Source organism: Cyclopterus lumpus, chromosome 15 (genome assembly GCF_009769545.1).
Source record: "Cyclopterus lumpus isolate fCycLum1 chromosome 15, fCycLum1.pri, whole genome shotgun sequence".
Classification (NCBI taxonomy): domain Eukaryota; kingdom Metazoa; phylum Chordata; class Actinopteri; order Perciformes; family Cyclopteridae; genus Cyclopterus; species Cyclopterus lumpus.
In genome coordinates, this window is record NC_046980.1 from 11,459,944 (window position 1) to 11,478,829 (window position 18,886).

At 38.2% G+C, this 18,886-nt stretch overlaps 1 protein-coding gene across 1 annotated transcript in view; it reads right to left on the minus strand.

The window, feature by feature from the left end:
- The window catches only part of LOC117743616 (collagen alpha-1(XIX) chain), a 91,599-nt gene extending 78,396 nt beyond the window's left edge, over nt 1-13,203 (minus strand). The window contains exons 1-8 of the mRNA XM_034551244.1: nt 13,049-13,203; nt 10,149-10,271; nt 9,534-9,608; nt 9,347-9,446; nt 3,025-3,148; nt 2,649-2,924; nt 1,900-1,980; nt 1,133-1,252 (exon numbers count right to left, since the gene is read on the minus strand). Of these exons, the coding sequence (XP_034407135.1) occupies nt 1,133-1,252; nt 1,900-1,980; nt 2,649-2,924; nt 3,025-3,148; nt 9,347-9,446; nt 9,534-9,608; nt 10,149-10,236 (864 nt within the window). The 5' untranslated portion in view covers nt 10,237-10,271; nt 13,049-13,203. The remainder of the gene's footprint in view (nt 1-1,132; nt 1,253-1,899; nt 1,981-2,648; nt 2,925-3,024; nt 3,149-9,346; nt 9,447-9,533; nt 9,609-10,148; nt 10,272-13,048) is intronic.
- Between the last annotated feature and the right edge of the window lie 5,683 nt (nt 13,204-18,886).

An 18,886-nucleotide genomic window follows, 5' to 3' on the forward strand; every position in this document is an offset into this window, starting at 1 on the left:
GTCATAGATACTATTTTTCTAGTGATTGGACAAATGTAAGACTTCCTAATTCACACATCTTGGGAGATTTGTGAGAAAATGAATCTTGTGATGGTAATTGTAAGGTAGCTTTATGAAAGATCTTGATGGCTAAACATGACTTTGATTAATACTAAAACAGAGAGCGAGAGAGAGAGACAGACATACAGACAGACAGAGAGAGAGAGAGAGAGAGACAGATAAACGTAGAGACACAGAGACAGAGAGAGAGCTACTTAATTACTGACGAAGTATACATTTTTCCTCCAGGGAGTTGCTCTCATTCTTCACATTTAAACCTTGCAACTGTCCTGGAAAATTAATGGAACTGGCCACAGAAAAAAACCCACAGTAGCAGATTATAATTTGAGAAAAAAAGTATGGGAATATTTACAACATGGGTCAAAGCACAGTGGCCCAGTGATAGCGCTCTATGATTCAGTGAATGTTTCGGAATTATGTACGACTAACAGTGAATCGTGAATGTTGAACGTGATGTAGCCCACCTTCTGGAGTCTAGACTGAAGTAAACAATATTGCAGCTATAACATTTACTTAACCCCTGCATGTTCCTCATTAATTAAATACCAAGAACAAATAAAGGCATTTATCAATATCATAAAAATGTTGTCTAGGAAGAAATTGTGGTTAGAAGATGACTTATAATCAAAGAGAGCTTGTGGCTATAGTAGTAAGTGTTTTAACATGCACACATTGATATGTATTTAGCAATGTAGAATCAAAGTGTTACTTGGAAAAGAAAAAGTGTTATTTTAACCTATTGTAATATGCAACATTAATTTCTCTATAGTTGCAAAATAGCCTTCTAATCTTGGACCCATGGTTTATTTGGCTGTTAGTCTATGAAAAGTTAATTTGCTCTCACACATTCATAGCACTGTGCAGATTTACCATCTTTGAACAGTTTGGGAGAAATATACCTGTGTTATACATCAGGCTATACTGTCTACTTTTTTTTGTATAACTGTCCTTTAACTGGTAGTTTAGTGCCAACACAGGATGGGTAAACGCTGTGTAAATCAGTGCTGGTTCAGTTATAATAGGCATTACACTTACTCAATTAGAGGCCCTTGTTGGGTAGAATTGATTGTACCTTTTCAGCTGGACAGTGACATCTGTCAATTGACTTTAAGGCCGGCTGAGACAGCATCTGGGGGAGCTGGGCTGTAACCAGGGGAGGGGAAGTCCCATTAAAGGTCTTCTTGGCTTCACACTGGATCAATACAGAAATTTCACCATTTAGCCACCTTCCTTGGTCATGTTAGCAACATCGCAAAAAACTCCAGAATTCACTGTCATGCAGTGCACTTAACACAAGGTTAACCTGGGTTTTAGCAGATATACTTAAATAATGCTGCAATAACAAATATAAAAAGCATACCGTGCAGGGAAACTTGGATAGTAATAAGCCGACTAGCAGGGCTAAGTCCCTCTCAAGGTTGTAACAATTCCCTCGGAGTAATTTTACAGTGACAGGACACCATGCTTATGGAGACATGCAATGGCAAGGGGTCCAACGTCATCTCTCATTTGGAATCACTGGGACATTAGCTGGAATTGATTCTAGGGTGATGAAGGATCTCTGTTATTGAGTTTCTATCTTGGGACGTGTGTCCTCATAGACGAGACCAACAACTCTGTTACCAATACATTGGCTGAATGTACTTGGATATGTGACCTTCTGATGTATGCTTTCTAGTCTCTTTTGGAGGCAAACATATTGCGTCTTCTCATTTAATGCTTTAGTTGTGAAATGCATTTTATATAATACATGTTGTCTCAAACTATTAATACTCACTACTTGTTGTCATTTGATTTATAATAAAGAGTACTGAGATTTTACAGATTTTAGCGTTTTACCTTTGGCCCCAGTAGCTCACAGCAATTTTCCATTTCGGCCATATAAGGGTCACAGTAGATCAGGATTTGTTTCAGTTCAATCTGTGGAAAAGAGCTCTCATTAAGGACCATTACAGCATCATACATTAGTTTCATTTTCACATCATGCTCCTGTTTTTATTGACAAAGGTCTGCTCTTCACTGGTTAAGACACTGCAAGTTGTTCAATTGTCAGCTGTTTTAGCTTGAAGTTGTCCTAACATTGTCCATTGGCAACAAACCACTTAAAAAACCTGTATGATACATACATTACGTATATACATTTCAAAAGGCTTCAACTTCTACATGAATTGCAGCTGCTTCAGGGCAGAATTTGAACCCAACCATTTGTTCAGATGTATTGACGTACAGCTTTACTAATCACATGGAGTAAGAAGTCAGCTGATAATGCTACTTAAGCCAAGTTCTACTCTGAGGCATTGAGTGACCAAACCGCATAGCTGACCGAATGTTTTTTTTATTTTAGCACTTAGGGGCATCTCTGAGAATGAGCATAGCTAACACATAGAACACAATAGAGGATTTACAGAGATTGAAAACATAAGCCACTGAGGCATGTTTTAAATACATTTTACTAGTGTATTTAAAATAATGTCTGTGAAAACAATACACTAAATGTAAATCATTCAATGGCAGTGTGTAGATTTAGCAAAAATTAGAAAGGCAGAAAGAGAGTATAATGATTTTCACAAAGTGTGGGTGGGACATACATCTACAGGTCGGCCATCTTCAATCCGCGTGGTGATGAGAGTGCGCCCACTGGGGTCGATGCTGTCCTTCTCATCAGTCAGTCTCCTTTCTATTAGCTTGCAGTCCATGTAAATGGAGACAATGTTGCTCTGTACTGAAATGCTCAGCTTGTGCCACTGGCGATCAAAAAGTGCATGTAGATCACGGCTCCTAAATGAGTAGCGGAGAATGTTCTTTAGCTGGCCCTGGAAAGAAAACTCCACCAACTTCTTGGTTCCATCGACCACAACAGATACCTGTGGATCAGAGAAACAAACATCCATCTCATGATATTCTAATATATATATGTAGATATTGAAACGGATATGTGTGATTTAAACATAAAGTGGGGCCCACCTGACTGCCTCCCGACTGGTCGAATATCTGCCAAAGATACCAGCGTTCTTTTTTTGTAGTTCTTCTTACCCGGAAGATGGTAACAAGGGAGTATTCACTTGAAAGCCCATTTGGGAATATCCCTCTAAAAAAATAAAATAAATAACACTGTCAGATTCTCCCAGGATTTACATTCATGTAAACAATAACATTAAATGAAAGATGACAGTGTCACGTTTCATTTCTCCATATTGGATGTTGACTCTTTTAAAGCTTTCAGTGGCTGAACAATAAACCAGCCAATCAACTTCAATGATCAATAAAACATTTAAATATCCTCCTGCTGCAGAATAATGCACACAAATAAACCTGACAAACTTGATTTAGCTTAATGAATTGTATACTGGCCACCCTGTCTTTCAGATAATGAAAACATGTAGAAATTGATCCAAACTCTCAGAAGCCAATCTTTTACCTCACTGAGATACGTGTGCTACAGTTATGAGTGCAATGCCGTTATAGGTTTATGTGTATGACCTCAGCTGCTCTGTAAAGTCAAATAGCAATCCTGTGTTCACAGCTGAAAATATGTTCCAGAAAACAAACTCTGCAGAGAAAATAGGCAATACATAAACAATATAATTTCGAATCACAAATAAATGTATTTAGTAACTCCTTTCTCTACCCACACCCTTCCTAATTTTATAAATTGCATAAATAACATAAAAAACACATTGTACCCTTGCTCTAGATGCTCTAACCCTAGCCACAGTCAAATATGGAAGAGCATAAACATAATAAATCAAGATCAGCAAAAATAATAATAATGCAATGATAAGGTTATTGAGAAAGCAGAGCACAGCCGGGGGAAGGGAGAGAGAGAGAGTTTCTTTAGACAGGTTGGAAATTAGTTTTCACTCCAATATATCATCTCCTATTCTCTCAGAGCTTCATACCCTCTTCTTTTGTATCCCTTAAATTCTTTGAGATTTCGGTGTAAACGGTACATGACAAAAATGATAAATACACCAAGTTAAAGCTTCCGAAAAATGCATGTTTGAGAGACCGCAGGCTGGTGAAGGTTATTTTTTGCCCACGGGCTAAAGGACTATTTTAGCTGCAAATCAATATTAAAAGTGGCAGGGTAATATATAAAAATGAGGATGTATGAAATACATTCAACACAGAATATTTCCATACTGCATGTACATTTAACTACTGGTACCAAATGTGTTACACATTATTATAAGATGCAGGAAGTAACATAAATGAAATATTTAAAAGAAAACTCCACTCTTTTGCACGACACTGCAACACTACTCTGTTGGAGTTCACTCCCTTCTTTACAAAGTCCCCCCTGAAGTCTGCTCTTATTTCATAACACAGTGTCTACAGAGCAACACACTTAATCTTTGAGGGCCCTGAGGGTTAAAGTTCTTGACCTCACGTTGACTGCCATTTGTGGCTAAATGGCTCTATGTTGGTTTGAACGCAGTTATCTTGACTCTTTGAAGAAAGCGCTACTCTGCTTGTTTAAATAAGTGAATGAACGAAGAGGTTCTGCATTCACCTTCCCTGCTTTCATGCTACAATGTAAAAAAAAAAGAAAAAATGTTGACAATATATCTTTGTGAACCCTGTATCTTCAAAGTTCTTTTTTTTAACACATTTACATTGGAAAATGTAGGGAAAAAAATGGAAGAGCCTCCTGGATTCAATAACAACATTTTGTTCGAATGCAAGTGGCGTGACGTTTGTAAGCTGTTCGACAGGCTTGGATGCTACCATGTAAAGTAGTCTTAGCCAAAAAACTGAAACAGCCACAACGGTAAGGAGCAGCAAAAATAAATCTTGAGTGACGTATATTTTATGTACCAGTTACTTGTGTATAAGTACTGTATATTCCAAAACAATGCACATCAGTGGCAATAATCTGAAAAAATATCGCAGTGCTTCCACAAAAGTTATAATCACAACTAATTCCATTTTTTTATAAAGAACCACCATGTGTTTTCTGGAAACTATCATCCCTCTTGGAAACGGTCTTTGACCATGCATATTGCCTGGCAGGCACTACTCCTTGTATAATCAAAGAGAACGGTTTGACAGAATGTCACAGCAACACTGCCGGTCTGGTAAAGAATCCCCCGGAAGCGGCTTTAGTGTCCTGGCCTGTGAGAAATCCTATCATGGGGGATTTTTTAAATGACTCCGAGGAATCAAATCAAACCCTAAATATTGAATCCTCCAACAGACCCAAGTGGATGATCAACCATGTCAGTTTATACACTAAATGCATAATTTCTGCTAGACTGGGCTATAACTTCCTCTCAGCGGGACTCCCCTTTTAAACGTGCAAGTGCTATGCTTGCCAGCATGATAGACTGCCGCTGATAAAGCCAAATAAAAAGCATGTCTGTGATCTGGAACAAGGGTATCTTCTAAAGTGAGGAGACGTTATACAACTGATTGAGTGTGCTGTGTGTGTGTGTCGCTAAGATGTGTGAGACTGCGATGTTATCATCCTTCCAGTGTAAATAAGTGTTCCTTTGCACACATAGATAATGGAGGGATAACACTGTGATAGCAACAAGTCACAAAGAACAGACGTTAAAAAATGCTGCTATGACTATGAAACAAGTTGTTTCTCACTTCTCCCAGGCCCAAGAAGTACTTCCCAGGACTGCCATTTTCCATCCACCCATTAAATGCCCTCAGACTTTTCCCACGAGTCCGAGTCACGTGAGTCCGAGTCACGTGAGTCCGAGTCACGTGAGTCCTGCGCCGCGGACCGGTTTTGTGTCAGACACTATTTTCACGGATCAGACTTTCAAGTTGTGGGCGATCAATTTGACGAAATATAACGATACGACCGGCATTTAAACTAATATAAAGTACATACAAAATACAACTCACCATTACGCTGAATTATCGTCACACATTATGCAGAGCGGGCGTGTGAGAATCACCTGTAGCGGTAAACCAGTATTTTTAGTAGCACTCCTGATATTGTCTTTGAAATGCCGCTTTCTTTTTCTTGGATGTCGAAGGCTCTTCTTCTGTCTCCTCATCAAGACTTTCCCCCTTTCCGAACAAGCTCTCCAAACACGTTTGTTTTCAACTCATTTTTGCTAGCTTGTTAATTTTTGGGGTAACGTACCACGTGGCCGAGACGAGCATCTTGACATGTGTCGAGGGGCACAGAAGGATGTATCCGGTCATTTAAAAAAATAAAACATCTTTCAGAACTTGATAATCAATCAAATAATTTTTTTTCATTCATTCTTGAATGCCTGGTGATTGGGTTGGGGATTTAAATCACTGAACTATTAAAATAAAACCAACCAATATATAAAACCATGTATACATCTGTTTGAACAAAAAAATGTTTCTCCATATTTACAAAAAAGCTAATGCTATACAAGTCAGATAACACTCTATATATCAATGGGAAATGGGAACTCGAGCTGAATACAATGGTGGATGATGACAACTGGGAAAACATGTCATACAGTAGCTGTCACTGGGGGGTTGGGAGCTATGGATAGAATTTGATTGGAAGGTTAAAATTAGGTTGTTTAGCAGCGCTGACAGCCTGTGTCAGCCAGTCCTACCAACAAATTCTGGAGAAACTGTGATGTGGTCGGTGACCATACTCATATATTAAAAATACAAACATTTAATTAATGACTATACCGTCGTGACGAGGTTTCTACTTTATCATGTTGGTGTATAATATGCGTGGGTATATGTACAGGGAGGTGAATGTGTGTTCTACTTCTGTACCATGTCATTTCATCTACATGTGCAGGGAGGTCAAGTGAAGCCCAATCAGGTGAATTTGTTTTGCAAAGTAAATGGCCTGTCTGTCTGCTTGTTTGCATTTGAGTCCTTTTCCTTGAAGCCTGGTGGTTTGTACACACCCTATGACACAAATTACAGTCCTTGCATGTCGATTTCACAGTAAATATAGAGAAGTTAAAGCGCTTCAAGTTGCTAGGATGTGTGAGGCCGTATACTAAAAGGTCAGTGACGTCAATGCAAATGGTTACAAAATATATTTCGGGACAGAAAATCAAAAATACAGACAAGCACTGTATTTTCTAGAAATTATATAGATGGTTATGAATTAAAAAAGAGTTAATCAGCTCGACAGTATCGATTGCAGTAAGCCCACATGATTAATTAGCTGACATGAGACTCATAAACCACCGAAGCCAAAGATGGATAAAAAAAAAAAACCCTGATTGATTGATATACTATACCTCAGCCTCAGTGGCTCCTTTGTATCTATAATTCACATTACTATGTATGATATCTTTAGCTTCTACACATAATATGAAAATAGTTTACTGTATTTTCTTTGATAATAGTTAGCATTCCAGTACCATTACTCACATTACGAGACATGGGCACATTCAGAGGAAGTGTTCGTTCCATTCCCATTTCAAAATGAGCAATAGCTATTCTGTCAAATTGTCAGGAAAATGAATTATTCTGTTTTGCGCTCGGCTTCACTGACAATTGTATTTGTTATAATCTTTCAGAATAGACAATAACAAACAGGCCTTAGTATGTTCAAGGTACACAAATGTGTCTAAAGACGAGTGAGCATCATTCCTTCATTCCTGGGTATGTTGTTTTTTTGCAGAACAAAGACTGTCAGTCCAAAAACTTTCATGTAATGAGGTTGCTTGCTTCTTTACTGCAAATAAAAAAAAATCACCCATTGATCTTCTTTTGCTGAGCAGCTAGAGAAAGAAAAGCACAGTTTGACTTGGACAGACAGCCACTGCAGCACTGTGCTTTAATATTGGGAGAGCAATTTTTGAATACATGTTGTATTTTGCAGGGCAATTTATCACCTCACACAAATGTTCCTTGAGTGTGTCAGCTCTGATCTATGCGCCATAATGTGTTCTGTGCCAAGGAGCGAGCAGAGCATTAGCACAATCTAGAGAGTCGAGCATCTATTGCTGCATATCTTGCGTGTAAAGAGAGCAATGCTTTAGTGGCTGTGGCGGGGGCAGAGGGGCCTCATGCTTCGTGCAATTGCCCTCACTTTCCTTCCCCAGCTGACATGCAGTATCACCTGTCAAAGTACTTAGATAATTGGATATGAGAGGGATCGCCATCTCGCCACTATAACCAATGACACTGTCAGCAGTGTCATTGAGAACCAGCATCTTCTTGCACTACGGGCAGAAGGACTGAGGTAAATGTATTTTCGACTGGCTGACTGGACAGGGAAGCAGATCACAAATCACCTGGCTCTATGATTCTCTCACCGAGCCAGAGAGAGAGTGGCAGGACATATTTACAATTGCATGTCATGTGAAAATGCTAAAAAAAAATATCCTCCCCTCCCCTCCCTGAAGAATGACACAGAGTTCTCTTTCACTGTTACAACAAAACGCTTTTTTAAATTTTTTTATCCAAAACTGTCGAGCCAACTTTTGGCAACTTATACAAGTTCATGTGCCACTGGTCTTTCTTAATACATCTGATGGTACTAAATGTAAAAGTGTCAAATATTATATCAAATTAAAATCCCCACTATATCATCATATTAGCACCCAGGTGAAATCACACAGCGGCCGCACCAGTTGACCAGGGGAATAAAGGTCTTCAGTAAATTTCACCTAAGTGTGTAATTTATGTAGTTATTTTAATATTCCCGTCTTATAATACGTGCTCCAACATTCTTTTTCATTCCTTTATGTCCCACTTTGTGCCCTGATGAGATTTCTTGAATAAACGCAATATATATTAATTCTGTTGAAATGAGTCCCTGTCTAACAGCTCACCTCAAAGCTTGCCCTTATTAGCCAAGGCAAATTGAACTTGCTCTGAGCAGGGTATATCTGGGGTGCCTCAAGTCAACCCTTTCATGAAAACCAGTTATGGCTGTTTTATCTCTTAGAATATCACCGGATCTGAAGGAAAGCAAGCTTAAACCCTCATCATGTTCTGCACAGCATCATGTGGTCGTGTAATAAATAAATCCATATTCAGAACCTGTACATGAGGGAGCAAAACAGTAATAGCCTAGAAGTGTTAAACCTGACGAAGACTGCTGTTTATTACTGCTCGGCCACACATTTGTGGCTCCATCTGAAAGCGTGCTTGCAACGTGCTATTGTTCCATTGCAAGAGCATGATAGTGGGGAAAAAATGAAGCAGCATATACTGTACGGAAATTATTTACTAGGTCATGGTTGACATGTCATAACGAACCAGAGTACAACATCTGAACCAAAATCATGCAGAACATAAACACACAGACACACACACCTACACACCTACACACACACACACACACACACGTTAGGATGCTACTCACTTTGTTGGCTTAATGAGGGGACTGCTTCCTAAACGAAATGACAGCAGGTCCTCTGTGATTGTTCCCTTTCGGAGAAGAAACTTTTCTGTGAGATCAAATCCTGTGAATAAGTGAACAACGTGTCACTAGATTTAAACAAGCCGAGGTTGACTTATTCACTAAGCAATTGTGTTCATTCGGAACATACCTGTGATTTCCAGGGGACGATCTAAGACATCAGAAAACATGTGCTCCTCTACACTCAGAGGGGGACAAGAGCCATCTAGAGAAAAGCCACCAAGAAGGTTTTTTTTACAGGTGTTTTGAGTATTATATTAGAGAAGATGATAAATTGATTCACACATTCATTTCCAAAGTGCATTTCCTTGCCAGTTCTTCAGCAGAAATCGACATCAAAGCAGAAAATCAATTCACTTTTTTTCCTCCCCATCAATCTTCAAAACTTTAGTCGAATCTTATAAAATAACAAGACTGGGATGTAATTCAGAGGGAAGCATAGATCTGCTTTACCAAAAATGAAATGGAGATTGACTCTTTGAATACTGATGGATGACATTCTTACAAGTCTAAAGTTTTAGTTCAAGCTGCCACACTCTTTCCAAACGTATCGAGTGGATTCCCCAGACATTGCCGTCACGAAGGCTGGATTCCGATTCAAATAAATTAGGAACCATAAATGTTTTGTAAAATATCTGAAATGAGTTTTGATATATATAATAAAGGCTATACAAAACCATTTTAAGCATAAAAGATGACAAGACGATAACTCTGCTGTTGAAAGACAACAAACACACACACATACCTGTTCGTGCACTCACTGCCATTCCAAAAGTGCAGGGAATGAAAGTTACAGTCCAAAGGAAAGAAGTCCATCTTAACAGGAAACTCATGGCTTTGTCTCTAGGCAGCAGTCCTACTTGAAAACCTGGATGCAGACAGAACAGTTTTCATTTCACAACACTGTTCAATTACATCTGAAAACTTCATCAAATTAAGTGCCATTAAATGTTTTTTTTCCCGGATGCAAGTGACAACAAAGGCAGAGCTAATAGACAGAACATAACTGCAGACACAAGCAAACAATGAAGCTCGACTGATTTGCATTACAAACCTGCTGCTCTTCTGGGTGCAACAGAGACATTGACTTCAATTATTTTGAGCTTGTCTGCCACTGAAACCATCTGGTGTGATGATCACTTAGAAAACTTAGATGGATAAAACCCCAAAACAGCTGTCACTACTTTCTAGCTCTAATCATATTTCACTATGTTCTATTAATTAACCTCAAATCTGGCCTTTTCATTTTTTTTTAAACATCCACGAAATGAGATCATTTGTAATTTGTATTATTGTGAAATCATTTTTTTTTTACTGTAAATCCTATGTGATTCTCTTCACATTCTTCTTTCCCTATACTCTCATGCCAACGTATGCCCTTAACGCCTCTTTGCTTTTTTTTATCTAGCCACTCAATCTGGAAAATGTACTTCTGAGTCCTTCATTCATTAGTTTAAATGAACATCTGCCATTCAGAGATTAATGGAGATGTCTATACGTCAGCTCAATCATGATACATCAAGTAATGTTTCTGTTCAGGTTTGGGTTTCTTAATAGCGAGCCGAGCTGCCCTGGTTCTTCACAGACAGTTGGTATTTCATTAGGTCAGTGTGTCAGTGCCACAGATTAGCTGATGAACTATGCCAAAGGCTTGACTCCAGAATACAATCCACAACAACAAAATAAAGACAACAAAATGGGGAAATATTACGATGTCAGATGTAGATCTAAGTGCAGTTTAGTGCATGTTTAAAAGATACAAGATAGCAAGTTTTCTTCCATATTTTACTTTCTCTGAATTAATCTATATTCCACATTTTATTTTCAGTATCTGTCAGACATTGTATGAGAAGTTCAGTACTTGATTGTTTGTTCCTCATGTCTATTCTTTTGTCTGGTTTTAGTCCGAATGCCAAAATCTTGATCTTTGTTTCTGTATTTGCAGTCTGTTGTGTTTTGATCTGTAAGCTGTCAGCAGTGTCTTGTTCAAGCACGTTGCATGTTGGATCACACCTGTAAACCTCCAATTACAAATACTGTGGATATCGCAGGCTATTCGACAGCGGTGACATCTTTTGCATTACTTTCTATTGCAAATAAGGCAATTTGTTTCAGGGCATCCTGAATTGTAAATGTGTGTTCCAAAGTTAAGTCAATCAATTTGAGCAGACTACTCCAACTCAAACAAAAACACTTTCAGCAATTTCTGGATTGATTTGCCAGCACTGCTGGAATAGTGATGACGACAAACAGAAAAAGAAAAATTTCAGGCGCTTTCCAATACTTGAAAAAGAAAGAAGAAACTCAACAGAAGCCCACAAACAGACTTGCACATGATACCAAATAAACAAATAGAAAATCTTTTCTTTTTTTTATTCCCTAAAAACAATAGAACAGATCACATCTGTTTGTTAACACAGCAGAAAAAGAAGGGCTGAATCATAACTCATAATGACTACCGTGCTTTTTTTCAGTACCTGGAATCTAATTAGCGGTAATCCCGTTACAAAGACTATAATCCCTCTTTACTGGTGCACACTTATCTATTCCCACTGGGGAAGAAATGACTGGAGAGAGAGCTGAGGACTGAACTTGACCTCCGCGGACCAGAATACTGCTTCGACACATTAAGTGAATTTATGTGCAGCGTCCCCAACATTATCTTTCATGATACACACTCTCCTTCCTTAACTGCCACGCTCTTGATCCGAATGTATCTCGCCAATGATTAATTCCCATTCATGTTGAAAGCACTTGAGCCTTCTCCCACCGGATCATAAAGCTTTGCATGCAGGCCGACAGTATCATGGCGCCAGGAGATGAAGTAAGCATGCCACTTACAACTACAACCATGCATGGGCTGTAGACAAGCAGCACTACAGGGGTATCACGTTCCTTGTGCGCGTGAAGGTGTAATGCCATTCCCCTCATTTCTGCAAATGCATCTCTAAAGCCTGCAGCCACAGTTGCTCTACACACATGACTGGCTTTTAGGTGGATTCTGGTGGAGTTTAATTGGTGCTTTAAGACCAAGCGTTGTTTTACCAAATGTAGTTTAGTGTACACAACAATGCTGCAAGGATTTCAACCCTCAGTTAACAGATTATTAATATTGTTGCAGGCTACCATCAGACACATCTATACCAACACAACACTAAAGTCTGGACAAGTTACTCCATCCTGTCTCTCCATCATTCAATCAGCCACTTTCGGTCAATCGCAATAACTTCATTGCGACACTTCGTAATATTCAGAGGAGCGTGTTTTCTTCGCGCGACCGCTGATTGGCTGGGTGTTTTTAAAAAAAAAATGTAATAGTTGCAGTGTTTAGCGGCTGATCTTCTTTCAGTGTCCGGAACATTTCTCACGTTGCTGTTAACAAGAGATGCAATACGGTCCACGCTGACTGCCGCAGAGCGTTCATAAATCAGGAATAATAAGCTGTCCGTGTGCCGGACAACTGACAAGTTAGGAAGATCACACCATGCGGGGAAAATAAAACGCTTTTATACCGAGCGACAAAAGATGCCAAAGGAGTCCGTTGTTAAAAGGATTTCAACAGGTTAACACGATATTATCAAGCAGTTTAAAAAAAAAAAAAATTAATCACAGTTAAATCAATTGTTTTCGTCGATAAGTACTTACAGTTGGTGAGAAAGTTTCCTCTACAGCAGAAACAAACAAAAAACAGCGAAAAGAGTATACTCCATGTGTGATTACGATCAGTCTGATTCCGGATTCCAGGACTTGGAAATAAAAGTCACAGTGGGATCGCCAGCCGGATCGCAGTCCTTATTAGTTGCACCGAGTGGCCCTCCCACTCTGTCATTATTACTGAAAAGCACCGTCAGGAGACATGAGCAAACAGGAGGAACACACGCTGAAAGGGACGTGAATGGCCAGCGGGGACCCAAACAAACACTCTTGTGTAACTCAGCAGGTGCGGGAATTAAACACCGTTTGATGGTTTTTCTCTTTCTCTTTTTTATTTTTATTTTTTTTTAAATCAAATTGTATGTATAAAAGAGGCTATTTCATGTGGATTTGCTTCGCATTCAAGTGACTTTGTGAGTGTTACAACACAGAGTCTCAACACACAATTCATCTCAACGGACGTTGATACAAAATAGCACCTGTCTGGTCACCACGTATATAATACATGAAGAGGACGATAGATGATATGATGTAATAAAGTTAAAGCTCTCAAGTAGCAACTACACAGACTATTCTAGTCAGAAATGCCATGTCCCAATACTTTGCAACAACTTCCACATCCACTACTTTCACATACTTATAAACGTGGCATCACGCTGCTAATCCCTCTATTGTTGAAAAGCTGTCTGTGCCACATCCATGTTGTGTTACTGTGCTTTTCAAAGTAAATACAGGTTTCAGCACAGGTTTCAGCACAGGTCCACCGATATTTTTGTTGAAACAGCACACCAGCATGTTCAAGACACAGAAACAGGTGTTCAGGCTCCACATGACTGTTTAGACAGATGATTTTAGTGCACCCGCCCCTTCGCCACACACACACACACACACACACACACACACCCCACACACACACAAGCACACACACACACAGACTGACTTTTCAGTCATGGGATGAAAGAAACAGAGAAAATAGCCTAAAAGTCAAGAGATGCTTTACACTGAGGCAGGTGGCTATATTTCTTTGGTGACCATTATACAAACATAAGCATTGAAATTATTTGTATTCTTTCTTTTAATTCTCTGTTTTTGTTCTGTGAGCACTGAATTACTTCAATTGTGAGCGGCAGATTCATTGCATGTGTCTCACAGTTAAGTTGTGAAAAGAGCTATTTTTACTTTTCTGTTAGTAGACTACACAAAGTAAACTAGCCAAACTACAAAAATACCATAAGTAAGTGCCACTGAAGTGCTAATCTGTTTTTATTCAAAGTATAGTCGTAAAAGATGTGTTTTTAGTTTCCGGCGGAAGATGTTGGACATTTGTTGGATACACACAATGCTCTCAGTGTTGGCTCTCAACTTAGAGCCTTGTTGGACTGACTATGAATTGATGACAAGGTTCTGCACAGGCATTCAGAAGGACAGTTTCTCCGTTCAACAAGAAGGACATCCTCTCCATCTGTGACCAGATTATTTTTACATTGAATCATTTCTTCAACCTGACATGCAGGGATAGAATTCCAGATTTTTTTTCAAGATGTTATCTACACTTAAAACTTTTCTTCAACACAAAATACATGCATAGGAACGGTTCACTGTGAGATCAGTGGAGTTAACTCTGAAAAAAATATTATTTTCCAATTTTCGATAAAAATAAATATTCTTCACCTCTACTAGGGTGGCAGCAAGGGTCTCAGCGGTGGATAACTCAAAACCCTTGCAAATAAAAAAGAAACAAACTGAATGGCTTAGTACAAGCAAGACGTGGGTGGGGTATTGCAAAATGTAAATCAGTGCAATTCAAACAATAGCTTTTTTTGTCAAGATGTAATATAATTTAAAGATACTAATAGCCAGCTGACAGAGAACATTTTCTCCTATCGCAAGTATAGAGCAGTATTTAGGGAATACGTCATCTACTGCCTGACTTCACGGTCAATGCATCACCTAAACGTATGTGCCTTTGCTGTCACTAAATAGATAAAAGTGAGTGTTGACGCAAAACAGGTGACAAATGGAGCCCACCAAGTGCTGCATCATGGTAAATGTTTCAAGCACACCATACTGGAGTGACATCTTATAAACTCCAAGGTCCCCAAAGCTGTCAGGAGGCTCTAAAATACCCCGGAGACGATTGTTGTTTGAGAAATATTCTGTGAGAGCATTCATACAAGATGGAACATCGCTTAGGAAAAAGTAATTTATACAACAATGGGAAATTAAATGTTACATTGTTATGTTATGTAACTTATCATTCACTACTATTCACAGCATGTGAATAGTCTCAATTTCAAAAAGATTGTTTTTCCAAGAAATATTCCATTGTCAAGTTATAGAATGAGTTCATTAGTTGTTATTCAGGGGAACAAATGGAATCTGACTGCAGTTAATTGTTGACCTGATCAGACTTGACAAACCTTTAATATTGTATTCATTTTGTTTCAATAAAAGTCCAACAATTTGTATTTTGCTAGAATTTCAGTGTTGTTCCTCCACTTATATCGTCACTAAATCCAATGCCGTCAAAAGTCTTCAGGGCATTTCTGTTGTCAGAAAAATACACTCTTGTGAATTTTTTTTATTTATGGTGCTGAAATTAAATTATATTGACTGCAGCAATATAAACCAAAAACACTTGGCAGAGGGCAGAAATCAATTTTATAACTCAAGAGAAATTTGTTTTTAAGAAGACCTTTGCCTTTCTGGAATTGTCTTTCGAAATATTATTTTCATGGCATTTGAGCTTTAAAAGACAGTTCACATTCCATTGAAAAGTAGGATGACAAGGGAGTGTGGAGATGTGACAAGCAACAGATAGTCCTGCTGTTTCTGACTACAAGACATGACATTTACATGTATGATGCCCTCTGAAGATTTTCAAGACATGATGGCATAAATTGCTCTTTCAGAGATTGTTTTGTAACCTGTGCATCTCATGTTTTATTCAGACAAACAATGGGTTTTTTTCTAATATATGGTTAGCCACAGCATGTGCCCCTTTATCATTGCTTTCCATTTGAAAGTTTTGCGTTGGTGATATCATTTGAGTCTACAATTACATTCCTCAAAAAGCAAAAGCCAAAATTTCAAATATCCCACTTACCGTGTTTTCATGACATTTGAGGTTTGCCCGGAAATTCTTCTATCCAGCTGGAATGAGATACATTGTGTCTGTTACACATAACACGGTTTGTTAAAACAAGGGAAGATGGCAGCTGTACAGCTGGCTCACAGTGTCTAACAGAAATGATCAATGTTTGACAAACATTTTGAAAAAATGGCAATAAAATGTAAATACACACATTTACCTGATTGTCACAAGATGAGCAAGGGTGATAACCTAGTTGGCTAATTAACCATTTTTGGCTATAAGAAGAGACACAATGAATTCACATTTTTGATATATTGATCATATATCTTGCTTACTTGTATATTACTATCCTCTGTAGACATAACATGTTTTACATTCCTACTGTGAATATCTTGTACTTACATTAAACATTCATGTGACAGTTGACTAACAGCCTCGACTTGGTATCGTGAGCTATGAGAAATGCTAGCTAACGTTAACTCTTAACGGTTAACTCTTAACGTTAACACTTAATTACTGTCACCTTAGCTAAAGGGAATTGTGGCATTTCCAAAAATGTTTTCTTGCTTTTATGACACACGTATACCAATTTAGAAATAGCTAGTTAAATCACTGTGACCATGAATGTGTAAAGAGAACAACGCACGTTCCATCAAACAGACATCATCAAACAATGGCAAATCACGAGGTGCAACCATTTCTCCAAAGAGGGGATATGGGGGTGGTCCATCAAACTGCCATTATGGTACAAAGTATATTCAAGAAGCAAATAAGTATTGTTATATATTATATATAAATAGGTATTCCATCTCCAGGATAAACTTATATTTTTGGACGTTAACTCAGAAGTAAACTTACTTGTGCATTCTTAGCTCATCTGCCCTATAGTGGCTGTTAGGATGCACAAAATAGGCTATACTTAAAAAGCCTCCTTTCTGCATAATATTCTGTTTCGGGTGGCTCTATGAATCTGTATTCTCAACATTTTCTCAAAGGTGAATGCTGTAGATAGTCTTTGCCAGATTTAACTATAGATAATATGCTAACTGTACGTAAGTGGCATACATGTACACACTGTATCCTCTTAGTGTTACCAATAACCACTTGCAAAGATAAAATATGTGCCTTAAACGTTTTGCCATTTTTGCTTGCCACTGCTGGCATCTCAGAAGATTTGGGCAATCTTCTAAATTTGCTTATCAGATTTAGGGGTGGTGTTTTGATATATGGGACACATTAGTATAGTATAGTAGATTGATTGATCTAACTGGAACTGCTTTCAGGGGCAGTATTCATGACCTGAACATATTACCCAAACAAAATGACTCTAGGATTCTCGTTGATACAATAGCTGCAGGATGAAGCAGAATTTGCTCTCCCCAAGTTTCAGTGTATCCATATAATCTGTTTATAATTTTAGATTTAATTGTTTTCACAATTTTCTCTCAGAAGTAAAATAATGCCATCAAGTCAAATCACTGATAAGCGATCAAGATATCAAGGCTCAAGGTATGAGCAGAAGCTGCATACAAACCATATGGTTTTAATGTGCTGTGACCAACATGCTCTGAAATCTGTTCATCATAACATCAGTATTTTTGTTGTTGCAAAGGGCTGTAAAACCATCTTGCGACAAACAAACCAAGTAACTCTCTTCTGATGTTGAATGCTTGACGTGCTAAAGGTGACAAATACAGCACTCTCCTCTTTGGGTTTGTGTGTGTATTTGTGTGTGTGCATACGTGTATGTGCTTTTTCATTGTGTAGCATTGTATTGGTACAGGACGTGTATGAACGTAACCTCAGCAAACACTATTGTTTTCGGCAAGCAGTTGTTTGTCTTGAATACAAACAAACTAATGGCTGTGTTCAGATTCTTCTTTACGTCAGTCAAGTCCCTATTGTTGAAGGGCTTTAGACGCAAAACACCTGTCCATTTTCCTGTTTTATCATTTACTAACTTGACATATGTCAAACAAAAGACAAAGAAAGCCTACCGTGAGTCACTAATCTGTATTCAGACATAACTATTGATGTGGACCTTTTATGTGCTTATAAAAAGCCATTAAGGAGTTTCATTCATCGTTTCTGAGAGCTCACCTGGGCATGAAAGCTTCCAGTGGCCATGTAGACAATAAATGGAAGAGAATTAAAAAGACACAATAACATGTCAGTTTGGCCTCCAGCTATAGGATGTCTTGAAATATGATCACATAATTGAGCCATCTTTTGAAATTTAATGAAAGAAAAGTCACTGAGTATGAGCCACCACAGAGAGCCAGTTTCACTGTATGAAACTGGCTCTCTTTGATATTGACTCAAACACTCAAGTTTGAACCTGAGGCCCAAGTGCAGACATGAGTACTTTAATGAATGTGTCAAATCAAAATCAACCAAAGTCAATGTGTGGGAACAGAAACTTTAAATGCAATATTCTTCAGAATCATCTCTCATATAATACGTATTAACTTTAGAACATCTTTGTGAAAACACTCCATCTCTTTAAGGACCTTGTTAAACAGCCAATTAATGAGACTTTTGTAATTTTGTTATTACACGAATAACATGTAGTCCGCAACTAACGATTACTTTAATTATCACTTAATCTGCTGATTATTTTATCAATTAATCAACTAATTCTTTGGTCTACACAAAAAAAAACATTTTTAGTTTATTGCCCAAAGTTATGTACCAAATGTTTAGTCCGACCAACAACCCAAAACCCAAAGATATTC